This window comes from Abramis brama, assembly GCF_963993115.1.
Source record: "Abramis brama genome assembly, chromosome: 21".
Lineage (NCBI taxonomy): Eukaryota > Metazoa > Chordata > Actinopteri > Cypriniformes > Leuciscidae > Abramis > Abramis brama.
In genome coordinates this window covers 30,156,307-30,172,773 of record NC_139983.1, presented here as the reverse complement: position 1 = coordinate 30,172,773, position 16,467 = coordinate 30,156,307, and the positions used below count along the sequence as shown (strand labels likewise).

Genomic DNA, 16,467 nt, shown 5'->3' with positions numbered 1-16,467 from the left:
CAACTTTTTTCAGGATTATAGTTGTTTGTTCAAACTAGAACAAACAAGAGGCATAAGTATACATTCACATTCACTCCTAGCATTCTCCTCTACATTCTCCTGACCCTTGATATGGATCAAGAAAAGGGTGAGAGGGAGTTTATCTCCTTATGAGTCCAAGGGCGTTTCATCTTCCCATAACAGATCATTAAATCACAGAGATGTCTCATGCCTCATTAATTCACCAGGCCTTTGGGTTCCTCTTGTCTCTGAATGACATCCTCAGTTTGTTCCTGGGGGCCGGCACAGGTGGCTGAGGGACCTGACTGTACTCTTTCCCAGGATTCTCTGGTATATCTGACTCGTCATCTCTTTTTTGCTGGACACAAGGGTGCTGACAGGGCTCGATCTGTCCAAGAGGGGCGTTTTTGCGTGTTGATGCGTGACTCTTCTGCAACTGCTGAATGATGGCAGAGAATTTAGCATCCAGCGAGGGTCGCCCTGTCCGAGGCCTCGCCCCCTTACAGTTCTCTTTCTCCTGATTGGATAAGATGCTGGTAAAGGGTAATTTATCAGGAGGGGGTGGAGGAGCTCTCCTCTTCTTTTTGCTGCCCGTGACAGGACTCGTAATAGACTGATTGCTTTCTTTACCTGGTGACAGAACCGTTTTTTGTACTACCATTGGCCGGGATCCTTCAAACAGCGCTGCCCAATGAGGCGGCTCTGTGTCCTCCTCCTGACCAATGAGAAAGCGCCCATCAGTTTCCTCAATCTTATTGTGAATTATGTCAGTCAAGCTCTCAAATTTCCCAGGGGAACCGATGCCTAAAAAGAATACATTAACCAAATAATGAACACAGAAATAACAGAAGTTGGACTAAACTCGTTCCTCATAAATTACTCTAACAAAAGCAGAAGTCACTCTTATATTATATTATAAATGATACACATGTCCTTGATTACTCACTCAGATCATTATAAACAGAGTCAGCTTGCTTCATAAGAAAGAGTGGGGGTTTCCGTGGTGACAAAACCTCAATTTCCATGAGCTTGTCACATGCATGTAGCCACTGACCTAAGAATAAGTTTGTAATAATTTTTAACACATACAAACTATAGTAAAATAATTTTGCTTTGAATTCTGACAGGCACTAGTTGAACTGACCCTGGTCATAAATGTGCTGCCAGAGGGCATCAAGCCACTCCTGTAAGATGTCAGGAGTTTCAGTAATGAACACATGACTGATGGAGTCTCCATTTCCCGGGTTTATCAGGTTGAGTTTACAGCCAGTTCTCTGGTGGTCCTTTTCTACACGAATACGAGTCTCCTGCATAAACACACACACACAAACACTATACTACATATTTTATGATGGTTCTTCAATGTATCCCAGATGGTAAAGCTTTGTCAGTCATTTGCTATTATTGCTGTAACCTTTAACATTGACTGCAATTAAACTCTTAATTACTTAACGCAATTACTGTGTTAACTACAATCTTACTAGATTAGAAAGGCTGCATATAGCAGTGTAGCCATATAGCCAATTATTATATAACCATTATCGGCTGATATTAAAATGCATGTTCGCTTGACGTGCGAGAACCAATGAGGTTCATTCTCGTGTTACGCAGCACGTTTGAGCTTCTGCATGAACGAAAGAGGTTTGTTCTCGTGCATCAAGCAAGTATGGATGAGCTTCTGTTTATGTTCACTGATCAATGTTAATATGTGAATAAAAGCATAAGTTCAATCTGTTCATCATATAAAGCGATTGAGTCTCTTCAGAAAATTAACTAAACTGCTCAATTGATGGATTAGTTTTAAGTTCCCTTTATAAATGTTTTTAAGCAACAAAATGGTAGTTGTGTTCCAAAGATGAACAAAAGTCTTACAGGTTTGGAACAACATCAAGTTTTTCATTTTTGGGTGAACAAATCCTTATTTTTTAGTATTTCTTTAAAAGCAACCTTTTTCTTTTGGAAATATATAAAATCATGCACAAGACCAGGAATTTGTATTTTGCGGTGACTTCAAACACAGAAGAACACTTTATCTTATACATTCCTTCCTAAAAACAAAAGTGTTGCATTCTCAGGTTTTAAGGGTGAAAAAATGCAATTTTAGAAATGTTTCTTACCTGGTTTATGGGAATAATAAGGCTGGGCTCCACTTTTGCTTGAATCTCTTCAGGAGAGTAATAGCATGAAATCTGTCCAGCCTTCAGCATACAATATAACTTACAGCGGCGTTGCAAACCCTCAATGCTTAGCTAAATGGGTAATAAACAAAATGCTAATTTTACACATTTCATTCCATTTACAAATGTTGACATGAATATTTACTAGAAAAACATCAGTTGATGTCTTGCCTGTTGGCTCAGGTAACTGCTCATCATGTCTTGTGTCATGCAGTCAGGTTGTGCCACCAGCTGACAGCACAGGTTTCCATACAGCGGCAGCCATGATGAAGCCTCCACTGACAGACCAATGGCAGGAGGTCAATCAGAACCACTATGCTGGTCAATTATTCAAATGTGGGTTGTTTGTTCTTACCATTCTGCATGATTATAAGAGAATGAGACTGGAAAGATCCCTCTGCCTGCTCCAAGCCCAGTGTGGTGTACGCCAACAATGAGTACTGTGCACCTCTGACACACACACACAAAAAAATTGGGTTTTTTTACATGCATTTCTCTAGTACAACAATAGAAGTGATATTAATTGCTAAGGAAATGGACATTATATCCACGCTTGCATACAATGGTATTGGGTTGGACTGGAGGAAAGTGTCTGGGTCTCCTCCATCCAGGAGAGGGCAGAGTTTCCTGCCTGAAGACCTGCCAAAAGACAAGCGCAGCTTCCTAGCCAGTTTTTTTGGAGTGTTGACAAAGGTTGGTTCCTCCTCCAGTCCACAGCTATACAGCTCAAATGTCAGTTCAAAGTCCGGCTTCGCTTCAGAGCTGTTAAAATGATTGAAATTGAGCTCAGAACTCTACAGACTGCAGTTCTCTTTCTTTTAAACAAGAACATTATTTTCACATATTTATCAAATGGCTGTAGAGTGCAATATGGAAAGATGAGAACTTACAAATGTTTTACTCCTTCAAAGCAAATATCGGTCACTGAGGGGTCTGCAATCACCATTTCAGTGTCAAAAATCTCTGAGCCAATCTTTATCAAACAAAAGACTGCCACCCGCTGTGCATCTGTTGGGTTCAGATACACATGGCATCAGGATAAATGACTATATGAAGAGATTTCTTGAAATATACATATATTATACACACTACTGATCAAAAGTTTGGGGTTGTTAAGATTTTACGTGTTTTTGAAAGAACTCTCTTATGCTCTCCAAAGCGGCATTTACTTAAAGGAGTAGAGCTTTATAATGGCAGTGAATTGCAACCATCAGTTTGAAGCTTAAAAAAGTGCCTCCATCCATCATAAACAAACTCCAAACTCATCGCTTTGCTTCAGAAGGCCTTTATTAACCCCCCGGAGCCGTTTGGAGTTTGTTTATGATGGATGGAGGCACTTTTTCGAGCTTCAAACTGATGGTTGCAATTCACTGCCATTATAAAGCTCGGAAGCGTCAGGGTGTTTATTAATATAACTCTGATTGTATTCGTCTGAAAGAAGAAAGTCATATACACCCAGGATGCTTTGAGGGAGAGTAAATCATGGGGTAATTTTCATTTTAAAGTGAACTACTCCTTTAATTATAGTAAAAACAGCAATATTGTGAAATTTTACAATTACAAGCGGTTTTCCCTTTTATTATATTAAAAATACCAAAGCTGTATTTTATATTTTTTCATTACTCCAGTCTTCAGTGTCACATGATCCTTCAGAAATCGTTCTAGTTGGGGTGATTTGCTGTTCAACAAACATTTCTTATTATCAATTTTGTAAACCGTTGTGCAGCTTAATATTTTTGGGGAAATTTTTCTGTGATATTTAAAAAAAAGAAAATTAATGAACAAAGTTTATTTGAAGTTGAAATCATTTGTAATATTATAAATGTCTTCACTGTCATTTGATCAATTTACGGTGTTGCTGCTGAGAATTTATTTTTTACTGACCCAAACCGAACTTTTGAACTGTAGTGTGTTTGTGTGTGAGCTAAACCATTCAATTAATAAAAATCAAAACAGATAGAATATTTTTGCAATGCATTCATAACATTAGCAAAGACGTGGATTTTTTTTAAATAATAAATAATTATAAATGTTATACTGTCACTCACTCCCTTTGCTGTTAAAGTGTTCTGAATCTTTCCAAAACAATGGAATTCGCAGGCCTGGATAAGTAAAAGAAAAATACATGAATGAAAGAAACAAAGACATTTTTACTACAAAATAACAAACTGGGTTATATGAAAAAAGAAAAGAAAAGTTGATTCCTTTACCAGATATGGCTACCTTTCCCTTACAAGGGATTTGATCCTGAGAGACTGAGGATCTAAAAAAAAAAAAAAAGTATATTATTTATATGTATGTTTGATCATTTACTTTAAAAATAAAATAAGTTTCCACTAACTACTCCCAGCAATACAGCTGCTGTTCTAACCTTCTGATGTCCTGGTGCTCTTTCCTCCTCTGGGCTTCACTCATGTAGGCTTTAATTCTGGCATTACAGGTTAACAGACTCCTGGAAGCGTCCAACACTTGCTCTTTTTTAGTGCTGGCAACCAGAATCTTGTAAGCCCCGGCTCTCATTCGCATCTCAAACTCCAATTTCTCCTGAATATCACGGTCCTATTGGAAGGGTAAAATTCATCAGGAGAAATTTAATGGACAAGTGCTCTCAAAACAGTTCTGGGTAAAACAAATTCAGACAAGATGAAGAATAAGGTGGGAAAGAAGAACTCTACCACTGAGTCTATTCTACAATCATTCCTGATGCATGTGCATGCTGATTTATGGACAGATGAAATATGGGCATTGGGGATCAATGGTCTGGACGCCAATGAATGGGAATGAGGCAGTGAAGTAACACAAAAATAGCTGGAAGAGAAGAGGAGCTCACCCTACTTTAGGCGAAAGCAGGTCTTTTGTGCATGGATCAATGAAAGTGAGTGAAAGTAATGGAAGTCGGAGTCATTTTTGGTGAATCGGTTCTTTTAAAACTTAGATTCAATAATTATTTAGTCCAACCGTAATCACAATGACCATGGCATATTAATTATGTTTCAATATAGCATATGGAGGGGGACAATGGTTTTTAAGAGACAGTTCAACACCCAAAAAGGACAAAGGACACTTACTCAACCTCAAGTTGTTCTGAACCTGTACGAATTTCTTTCTTCTGCTGAACACACAAGATATTTTGAAGAATATAGGTAACCAAACAGTTGTTGGACTACTTTGACTTACATAATATTTTTTTTCCCAAACTATGAAGTCAATGGTGTCCCATCAACTGTTCTTCAAAATATATTATTTTGTGTTCAGCAGAAGAAAGAAATTCATACAGGTTTGGAGCAACATGAGGGTGAATAAACAACAGATTTTTTGGGTTGAACTATCCCTTTAATTTTGGTTTGTTTATTAATAGTCATTTCATGATTTTACCATTAGCTCAATTATTGGTTCTCGGCTCATGGCTAATTGGACTTTCGAGTCAGAATCAAAAACCGCAAAACAAATTCACTAAAAAGAGCCAATTTACAAACAATTTGTCCACGAATCGGATATGGCAAGCAGGTGGTGAAGACTAATAACGTTAGGTGGACAAAAATACGCAAAACAATCTAAACATCGACTAATTTTAGAGTTGTGTGATGATGGTTTAGAACATTTTTTCACTCATTTGGTCCATTGGAGGACTCCAACACATAACATGGTAACTTAACTATGTAGAAAGAATATGAATGAAACATGACCACACTCTCCTCATACACAGACTACCTTTAGTTTCTTAGAAGTTATGAACAACAAATTCATGTCTTCTATTATCTGCTGCGTGTTATGCACATTTGTGCATCGCTTCATATGTCTGTCTTTGGCCTGAGAAAATTATTGAATGCACCGGTTAGTCTTGAATAATAACAGACATGGAAAAACCACAACGCGAATTCCAGCATAACAGACTCACCTCATTTTGAAAAAACATGCTTTCTCTTATTTTCTTTCTCTTGATCTCCATGGCGAGAGAGGAACACGATGATACCGTGGATCGAGTGGCAATATTTCGTTTAAAATGTTGAATATCCCGCGGTGGATCCATACTGGCCTCTTCCTCAAGACAAGCCTCTCTCCGCACAACAAACCAACGGATTACACAAGCGCGAATGGACCAATCAGCTTATTCCAAAGCTCGCCGTTGCCTATACAGCAGTTGGGCGATACCATTTTTAAACTGTGAAAGGTTGGGGTATCGAAAAAATTAAATAGGTGTGCTTAAATAAGTCGATTTTATTAATACATTTTGTGAAATTCATTCTAATATGTGAAGTATACTACATTTTAAACTAGTTTATGCAAATTATCAAATAATGTGGGTTTGTGTTAATGCTGTGATTTTATGCTCTTCTCCCCCGTCTGTCTTTAAATAGATTGACCTGACGGTCTGCCGCACTGCATTTTAATGAATCCTGAATGTTCTGACCGAAATCTTTTCAGTCAGTGATCTTTTTACAGCGATTGTAATTTTACACCTAATGCGATGACATTTTGCACACGAAAACTGCATTCAGCATCATATGAAAAGAAATCAATGTCACCTCTGTCGCTGCTGTCACGCTCATTCTTGACCCAGATGACTTCATACACCTAGATATCGCTTTTACTGTATCTCAATCAGAGAGGGTTACCAGTGGGGTTCGGACTGAAATATCAAGCAACAGATAACCCGAAGGATCAACAGTTTGATCAAAGCTTACAATACACAGTCCCACTGGAGCTCGTTCATCAAGGTATGATCGCATGCTTGTGGTGTTATAGAAAATGTCAGTCAGACTCTGCCCAGTAGATCTCCTGCTTGCTTAAGAAGATTTTCACAAATATGTCTGTGGTAGTTTAATGTAAGTATAGAAACAATTATGGCATGATCTTCGGTTGATTTAAGCATATAAGTAAAACATTTGCAAATGCATCTCACCACCGATGTGCATGCATTTGATTTGCCAAAGCTTTACATTAACATATTTAAACCATGGATATGCTGGAATTAAGAACATAATTTAATAGTAATAATGGATGGAAATTGTCATGTTATATTCTGAATGAATATCTAGCACACAGCCTAGATGTGACAAGTGGTTCAAGTGTTGATGTCAGGTTTCTATTTTATTCTAATGATACTGTCATATATTCTGTCTATGTTAGGCTTTGAGAAAAGCACATACTTTAATATCTGGGCTACAAAAAAAAAAAAAAAAAATTCCTAGGAAAAAAGGATACAGTTCATTTAATGCATGTGACATCCCAATAGTGTTGACATAAACGTGAAAGCAGAATAAAACATAAGACCTAATTAATCCATTTATAAAATGAAAGCTACTGTTCCAAATATTTTTTTCCATTCAGATTCATGCAGTTTGTATTATATGCAAACAATGTGCATTGACAAATATACCAAATATAGACAGATTAATCAGCCTGCCTGATATATTTGTCTATTACTAAGGTAGAAAAATGGTTGTTCTTTCTGTCGGTTTTTATATCTAAGGCAGAAATGAACAAAATCTGTTAACACTTTATTTTACAGTGGCCTTGTTATAACAGTAAATTATGCATAATTACATGCAACTAGCCCTCAACCAAATCCTAATCCTACCCTATCCCTATATTAAGTACATGTAGTTGATTAATATTACTCAGTACTTAAATATATAATTACACTGTAACAATGACACCTTTAAATAAAGTGTAACCCAAAATTTTTACTAAGAAGGACCAAAAATCATACAGGAGTGCCGTGGGACAAACGTAAAAGTTGCGTTATATCAAACTATGTTATATTAAATTTGAGATGATTAAAACTAAAAAGGTAAAACAAAAAGATTCATTAGAAATTAAGATATGCTTCAAAGACATGTAATCTCCCCCCCCCCCATATCGAAGAACTCGGGTGCACAAATTTGTACTATTTTTTTATTGATAGGTTATCTGTGTCATGCAGCAGAAAGTGTGCACACGCAACACAGCGCTGTTTGTGAAGAACGGTCAGGCGTGTGGAGCCGGGGTCCCTCCTCAACTTCCTTTCCGCTGCCCGCGATGTGGAGAGCACCAACGTTTCCACAGTCTCTCTTCCCTCAGAGCTCACCTTGAATACAGCCACCCGTTCCACACTAAACATGACATCAGCCAACTATCCACAAGGGATTTATGTAGCACAGACCGAATGGAAGGCTGCAAAATCTCCAATTCCGACATGCATAAAGTACGTGATGCCGGCACCAATACTAACTCAACTACGAGAGGAGAGCGCAAACACATATTCGCTGCTGACCAAGCTCCATCCCAGCATCCCTCTGAGCAAAAGCTCACGCCCCCCGAGAGGAGCCTCAGCGTTGGGGACGCATCAGCCGGCGCTGGACCCCTCTCGGCTCCGGTGGCGTCCGTGGAGAAGAGGCTGGAGGGGATGATGAGGACAGCCAATAGCAGCATGGAGCGGCGTCTGCTACGGCTGAGCTCAGAGCTAGCGCAGACAGACACGGCTATCCTGTGTGAGCGCGCTCACTCGCATCACCTGGCTCAGGAGAAACAGGTAGTGCTGGAGCGAGAGCGAGCGCTCAGCCGACAGGTAGACGCCGCTGTGATGGTGATCGCCACACTGAGGCAGCAGCTCAGCATCTCGGAGCACGAGCTGGAGCGGAGAGAACAGTGAGTGAAAGATTTAAAGATTTAAATCATGTCGTTCCAAACCCATCAAATTCCGTTCATCTTCGGAACACGAATGAAGATATTTTTAATGAAACATGAGAGATTTCTGTCCCTCCATTGAAAGTCTACTCACCCAAATCTCTTGACGCTTTAGAACTTTCATAAAGAGATTGTACAAGATGCATGTCGTAATTACCACAATTACGAGATGACAGTCAGCCTGTCCGGTGGTACAAATTGGCTCTTTCAGAGTTGTAATTACGAGTTGTACGAGAATGTAAAGGCTTTTTACTTGTCAGAATGGCATGAACGCATCTAGAAATCCATATAAATGGTTAATCCAAGGCTGTGTCCAAAATCGCCGCCTATAAAGGGATAGTTCACCCAAAAATTAAAATTATCCCATAATTTACTCTCCCTCAAGCCATCCTAGATGGTGTATATGATTTTCTTCTTTCAGTCAAACACAATCGGCGTTATATTAAAAAATATCCTGGCTCTTCCAAGCTTTATAATGGGAGTGAACGGTACCTTCGATTTTTGAAGCCCAAAAAAAGTGCATCCATCCATCATAAAAGTAATCCATACAGCTCCAGGGGGGTAATAAAGCCCTTCTGAAGCAAAGCGATGCGTTTTTGTATGAAAAATATCCATATTTATAACTTTATAAACTATAATCACTGGCTTCTGGTAATGACAAGTCGAGTTCTGGCGGAAGGGTGACCTCTAATAAAGAACATTCTTCTTTTGTGTTTCACAAATAAAATAAAGTTATATAGGGTTGGAATGACATGAGGGGGTGTAAATGATAATGAAATGGAGAAAGTGCTCAACTCTGTGGCTTATTTTTACACGAAAAAGTTTTTTTCTTAAATGGGACATAATGCTAAATCCACTTTTTTAGCCCTTAAATGCATTTTGTTGTATATTTGGAGTGTTTAGAAGTACAGAAAAGTTGAAATTATTCTCTTCAGGTGCTTCGTTGATATCTTTATATTCTGTTTTGGTCATTTTTCAACCTGTTCCGATTTTTCTGTTCTCTGTGACGTTTTTTGAACTATTACGTCACAGTATTTGCAGCGGAACTGCCAAATAAGGACATTGACTTCCGGCCCACCACTTCGAGCAATCCGATTGTCCGGTTGTTGGATGTAGTAACCCACACGCTTCATTACACCGTCTAATGTAGATGAACTGCTGCACTTGTGACAGGGCGCATGTTTAACTGAAAGAACGAGCAGAGAGAGAGACCCGGTCGCGCGCGCGCACTCTCTCTCTCTTCAGAGCCAGGCTAAAGTGTAAACAAGACTTCACCGTCTCCAAACTAGACGCTGTCTTGCTCTCTCTCCCTCGTACATATTAATCAAAATAAATCGACACGGTGGTAAAAGGTCGTAAGACCAAAGTTTCATGTGTAAATACAGTAACACACCATTGCGATACATCCATATGAAGACGTTGTTCTGCAGGTTCGTCGTCTTCATTTTCATCTCGCTCTGGCTCGAACATGTAAGGCTGGCTGGACAAGTCTTCCGTTGTTGACATTTTGTTAATAACGTGTGAATAAAACGTTTCTGTGCTGCTAGATAATCGTATCTCTGCTATCAAACTACAAAAATGGCCGAACGGGGTGGAGTTGAACCGAGTGTCACCGCTACAACCTGGAGAGGGGGCGGGGTATGAAGTGTCTCAATTGTATTTAAAGAGACCGCACCAAAACGAGTTGCTCTCAGACGCACATCAGAAAAGGGGTAGAAAAGGGTCCTGTGGAGCTATAATAATGAGGAATTCAGACCCAAGCATTGCAGTTCCGCTTTATATAGACTACAAATGTATGATTTATATGTAAAAAGGAACGATTTAAAAGCATGATATGTCTCCTTTAAAAGTGCAGCAGCAAGAAACAAAACGAAACAGTACTAGTCTACGTTTATGCACTTTAAAGAAAATAATTCAATATGATTGGACGCCTTTAATCCTTTTACATTTTGTGATGAGAGCCTAATGTTTCATAAAGCTGTTCTTCAGTAACTACCTCTGACTGTATCGCAGGGAAGTTGTCACCATCCAGAAGTTTCTGGAAGCGGCGGCGCAGCACGAGATGTGTGGGAAGGTTCGTTTGCGACGGTTCATTGAAAGCCTCTTGCGGCGGATTTCCCTGGCCGAGAGACTACTGGAGTATTATCAGAGCGTCCCTCACAGGCATTACTGCACGGCTCACTCTGTATGTTACCAAGATATGCATCACCATAACACAGTATATCTCACGACTTAATTATTATTTTTTAAAAGGGTTTTAATAAGAAAAAAAATCACACAGGGTCCTCTGTTTTTATTGTATTCATGTTAGTTATATCACATTGTGATTTGCCTCACAACATTTTAGATAATAGTATTTTAAAACAAAATTGCTCCATGGCTTTTCAAAAGAAATTATAATAAAAGACTATGCCAGTGTTACAAGATTTACAATGTTTTAATAATGAAATAATTTGTTTTGTTAAGTTCTCCAGACCGTTACACCACTATTTTTTACTTTTAAATTAATTTCATAGGTCATTTTAAATGCCAAAGCATCAAGTCATTGACCCTTTACTGGTATACAAAAGATATTCCCATTGATAATGAATCACCTGACATGACCTACTTCAGGATTGCAGTAATGAACTTCTATTTCAGAAATATGTCAGCCCTATTGTATTTCTCTAATTTCTCACTATTTCAGGTGCCTCTGCCATCAGAGTTCGGTCCACACAGAATAACACAAAGCAGGTATTTCATTATTGCTTTCACTTTTAGAAGAAAAGTCACATTAACCCAGTAATTCATGTAACCATTTAACTTTAACTTTAAGCTGTTTTTTTTAACTTGATGATTTAACTTGATTTAACCCATGATTAAAATGATTTTGTTGGTATAAATTAATGTATTTAGGTTGATTCAGTAATATTAAATAATATTTTTGACTTGAATAAAACCAGTTAAAGGTGCAGTACACTATTTCTGAGAAACACTGTTGAAAGTGAATCAGACCGAGCAGCAAAACACACTTGTAGCCAATCAGCAGTGGGGGGCGTGTCCTCTCATGACGGGGGAAGAGAGAGAGTGACTGAAAAAGAAGGGTTAGAGCAGGGTTCACCAATCTCGGTCCTGGAGGGCCGCTGTCCCTGCAGAGTTTAGCTCCAACCAGCTCCAACACACCTGTTTGAAAGTTTCTAGTATGCCTATTGAGACCTTGATTAGCTGGTTCAGGTGTGTTTAATTGGGGTTGGAGCTAAACTCTGCAGGACAGCGGCCCTCCACGACCGAGATTGGTGAACCCTGGGTTAGAGCTTTAGTATGGAAGGCATTTTCTGCCAAATTTAAATAAATAAATTAAATGATTAAAATGAAAATTAAAACCAGATTAACGATTTCATTACAGAAAACAGTACGCAAAATATGTGACAAAATTGAATGAAATTAAATTATTTCATTTTCACAGCATTATCACTGTCAAATTGAAAAATAAAATGCAATTGGTGATTTCACATTTCATTTTCACTACAGTCTCGAGGCAAGACTGCCAATATTAAAATGAAAAGCCAAACGTGAAAAAGAAACTACAAATACAGTTTTTACAATGCTCTTTAGTAACGCTCACGCAATAATAGTGACACAATTCAAATACAAATGTAAATTTTCGTTTTCATTTTAATTCCTCTTTTATTTCACAGTTTTCATTTTCGTTTTCATTTTCAAAGACAACCTGCATGCAAATTCTATGTTAATGAGTGGGTGTGGCTTATTCTAGTAACGGCGCTAGAGACACGCCTTCTTAAAGCGAAGTCGTCGACATCCCATGTGCATGAGTTGAATGTGTGAAACGAAATTATTTAAATGTGATTATATTGTAATCGAGACGACGAGATATGGCGAAATCTGTTAGTGAGCTTTTGCGGGAAGCTACAGCAGCATTAGAACATGGAAACAACCAGCCTGACCATGTTAGTTATGATGTTAGACTAGACCATAATCGACGATGAGGTTCATTCATGTATTAGGCTGTTTTGGAAATTCAACTATTTGGGTGTACAAAGGTCTTAGTAACACAATTTCTACAACAATTATAGCCAGACATTATTACCCGCTAGCTTTAAACGAGGACCTCGGCCAATGTTTCATATTCGCGTCGTGCCTAACAACGCCCTTCAGCCGTGACTTATTCAGATACAGCACTAGCCTAGAGTACCTTATTGCTTTTATAAAACGGTTACCACGCAATACAAATATTAATCCCGAAACATATGTATCTATGCCACTTTTTTATGAAGTAAAATGAATCACTAAAAGCCAATTCCTTCCGCTGGAGAAAAAAAAATAGTCCCTGACCATAAAGCAACAGAAGACTAGTGAAAATGAAATGTGAAATCACCAATTGCATTTTATTTTTCAATTTGACAGGGATAATGCTGTGAAAATGAAATCATTTAATTTCATTCTCAATTTTGTCAAATTTTTTTGCATACAGTTTTCTGTAATGAAATTGTTAATCTGGTTTTAATTTTCATTTTAATCATTTAATTTATTTATTTAAATTTGGCAGAAAATGCCTTCCATACTTTAGCACCCGCGTTAATATTAGAAAAGATTTCCAGTGGTTAGAGAGACGTTAGAGAGCATTAAGGCCTGAAAACGGATGTGAGGTTGTGTTGTTTCTGCTCCATACGTGAGTAACATTGGTTTTGATGTTTCACTGAACTAATATATGCTGTTGTTGTAATGTTAGCTCTAGTAACAGCACAGTTTTTAAAGTCAACATGAAATCAAAATTGACCCTATTTACTTTGTTAGCGCATATTACTAGTCTTGTGATGAACAATTAATCCGTGCAAGTTAATACACTTTTAAAAAATTGTTTGCCGTGGTAATCTTTAATCAAAATCTGGAAAGTTACTTCCGCTCTGGAATGGCGTTCCTTTTCTGATGACGTCAGTTTGATGGCTTGGGTTGAAAACGCTTAACCACTCCCCTCAAACCGTTAGTCTGCTATGAGCAGAGATGGAGAGGAGGAGCGCTAAAGTAAAACCCTGCCCTCTGTTCAATATTTCATTTCACTTGGAAATACGTCATAACACTGAACCGGAAGTTGCAAACGACTTTTCTCCACAGGGGGCCCTATCTTGCACCCAGCGCAATTGACTTTGTACACTGACGCATGTATCATTCCTATTTTGCACCCGCGCAAAGCGCGCTTTTCCCTCCACAGAAGCACGTCGCTAAACTAGGGAATGAACTTGCGCTCCCTGGGCGGTTCAGCGCAAAAAAGGAGGCGTGTTCCGGCGCAAACGTTCCTTCATGCTATTTTGCAGGTTTAGAAAACAATTGCGCCACTAACCAGGAAAAAATAGTTTAAAGTCAGTGGCGCGTTGCGCATGTTATTCATATGCTATTTTAAGGGCGCATGCTTGGCCATAATCAATGTAGCGTGTGCACAACGCGCATACACTTTGATTCTCTCATCTACACAGAAGCAGCAGTTTTCATTTTTGCAAATCATACATTATTATGATGGATAGATAGATAGATAGATAGATAGATAGATAGATAGATAGATAGATAGATAGATAGATTTATTATAAAAGCATACATCTAGCTTACACATTTACCCAAATTATCATACGCCTTTTTAACCGAAGTTAATTTGGGTGGGTTTCTCCATCCCCAACGTCCCTGACGAGAGCGTTGCTCTCCTTGGCTGTGAACCGCTCCTGGCGCGCGTCTGGCAAATCCGCCGTTATAATAGGAATCCGCTTTAGAACAAAGCGCGTCTGCTCTTAAAGGGAATGTGAGATGACGCTCTGATTGGTTTATTTCACGTTACGCCCAAACCACACCTATGAATAATGAAGCTACTTCAGACCAACCCATTTTAGATTTGCGCCTGGCGCAAGAGTCATTTATCCCGCTGGGAAAATAGCAACAGCGCCAAGACCCGCCCACAAAGTTACTTGCGCTTTGCGCTTTGACACTTGCGTTTCAGATCGTTAAAATAGGGCCCAGGGACTTTAATGTGTCATTGTTTGTCTGGAGCTGCTGGCGACTAACAACCAACTCTTGCTTGTATATACTCTTTTGTACTGTATGTTCATTTCTTGTTCTTCCTTGTCGTTCGTTCGCCATCTTCGCTTTATTTTTCATGAAGCTTTATTTTGCTTCGCTTCTGCTATGATGAAGAGACATCCAATTTGTGGGCGGAGCAATGAAGGGAGGGGGGTGTGTTTGGGTTGATTTCAAATATCAACATTGTTAAACAATGCTTCTCAGAAATCTAGGTGATTAACTTCCTATACTTAACTACCTGCGGAAAACAATTCAGAGCACTTCAATATAAATCATGTCCTTATTTGACTCATTTGGCTTGTAGCAGACAGGTCGTCCCCTCTAACTAATTAATGTGATCCTATCAAGACAGTAGAAGATCATGTTTCCCCTTCCATAAATTACCCTTCTGTGTTCTTTTCCATTTAATTAGCCTTAAAGTGTGTACAGATTAAATAAAAGAAATAAAGCACACTGCTTTATCTGCTCCCATGAAACTTTAATAATTTGCTTTGTCAAGGTCTTCGTCAGGTGATGTCTCCCTTTTCAATAATTGTTTGATATTTTATTTTTGCTTATTGGATAATTGGTTAGTTTTATCTGGTGTGTGTTTATTATATATGTGAATATGAAATCCCTTGATATTTGTTGGTTCTATTGCCTGACAAAGACCTTGATTGTTCAAAACGTTGCAATCGATATTGGTTTAATGGGAGCAGATAAAGCAGTCAGTGTGTTTATTATTTTTCATTTCTTTCATTTTGACTTTTTTAACTGAGCACCTGTCCAACTTATTTTGCTGTTTGGCTTCAGGTCTTCAGGAGAGCATCTTGAGCCGGATGAAGAGCAGCAGTTGCTTGGTCAGTCTGGATGGGAACTGTTGGAAGGTTCTGCTGGGAGACTGGGTTACGACAGCTGGTCCCAGCAGAGGAGGTCAGATGGGTATGAGGTTTAGGGACAGAGGCGGAGCTTAGCAATGAGTGTACATGTAAATAATATCAAAGTGAATATGTTGAATGTATTAACAATTATTCAGTGGGGTCCAAAGGTCTGAGACCACATTGAAAATCTGGGATTCAAAATCTTCTTTTTTTTGGTTTATTAAAATACACTACCAATCAAAAGTCTGGGGGAAGATTGTTTTTAAAGAAATTAATACTTTTATTTAGCAAGGATACATGAAATTGATCAAAAGTGACTGTTCTGAAGGATCATGTGACACTGATACTGAAGATTCAAGTTTGCATCACAGGAATAAAATACATTACAAATGGTAATGACATTTAACAATATTGTTATATATATGAAGAGTTCAGATGCAAAAGCCTCTAAGTGCCATCTGAAATTTTCTTCTAGTATGATCATTTTTATCAAGCTCGTTTATTTAAGTTCGGTAATTTCACTTAAATGGCAATTAATAGGTAATTTTCATTGCCATTTAAGTGAAATTACAGAACTTAAATATACGAGGTTCATAAAATTGATCATTCTAGAAGAAATTTTCAGATGGCACTTAGAGGTTTTTGCATCTGAACTCTTCATATATATATCAAATAAATTCAGCCTTGGTAAGGCCTCT

General features: G+C 38.4%; 2 protein-coding genes across 2 annotated transcripts; one reads left to right on the top strand and one right to left on the bottom strand.

Annotated features, from left to right (window-relative positions):
* Window positions 1-79: 79 nt before the first annotated feature.
* On the bottom strand, window positions 80-6,250 carry rtkn2 (rhotekin 2). Its single transcript, XM_084097446.1, has 12 exons — window positions 6,076-6,250; window positions 4,549-4,736; window positions 4,388-4,440; window positions 4,226-4,279; window positions 3,068-3,185; window positions 2,739-2,939; window positions 2,533-2,627; window positions 2,349-2,455; window positions 2,118-2,249; window positions 1,145-1,307; window positions 947-1,054; window positions 80-804 (listed from the first exon to the last, which is right to left on the bottom strand). The coding sequence occupies exons 1-12, from the start codon at window positions 6,205-6,207 to the stop codon at window positions 221-223; spliced, it is 1,935 nt and encodes a 644-aa protein (XP_083953572.1). The 5' UTR covers window positions 6,208-6,250; the 3' UTR covers window positions 80-220.
* A 306-nt stretch (window positions 6,251-6,556) lies between these two features.
* On the top strand, window positions 6,557-16,467 carry znf365 (zinc finger protein 365). Its single transcript, XM_084097461.1, has 5 exons — window positions 6,557-6,895; window positions 8,086-8,807; window positions 10,860-11,031; window positions 11,533-11,579; window positions 15,702-16,467. The coding sequence occupies exons 2-5, from the start codon at window positions 8,098-8,100 to the stop codon at window positions 15,841-15,843; spliced, it is 1,071 nt and encodes a 356-aa protein (XP_083953587.1). The 5' UTR covers window positions 6,557-6,895; window positions 8,086-8,097; the 3' UTR covers window positions 15,844-16,467.

Excerpts from the sequence above, each read along its gene's own strand:
- rtkn2 (XM_084097446.1), bottom strand. The coding sequence starts at position 6,207 with ATGGATCCACCGCGGGATATTCAACATTTTAAACGAAATATTGCCACT. Across the intron at positions 1,055-1,144 it reads GCAGCACATTTATGACCAGG|GTCAGTGGCTACATGCATGT; the intron begins GTCAGTTCAACT and ends ACTTATTCTTAG. Across the intron at positions 805-946 it reads CTCTGTTTATAATGATCTGA|GCATCGGTTCCCCTGGGAAA; the intron begins GTGAGTAATCAA and ends TATTCTTTTTAG.
- znf365 (XM_084097461.1), top strand. The coding sequence starts at position 8,098 with ATGCAGCAGAAAGTGTGCACACGCAACACAGCGCTGTTTGTGAAGAAC. Across the intron at positions 11,032-11,532 it reads ATTACTGCACGGCTCACTCT|GTGCCTCTGCCATCAGAGTT; the intron begins GTATGTTACCAA and ends TCACTATTTCAG. Across the intron at positions 11,580-15,701 it reads CACAGAATAACACAAAGCAG|GTCTTCAGGAGAGCATCTTG; the intron begins GTATTTCATTAT and ends GTTTGGCTTCAG.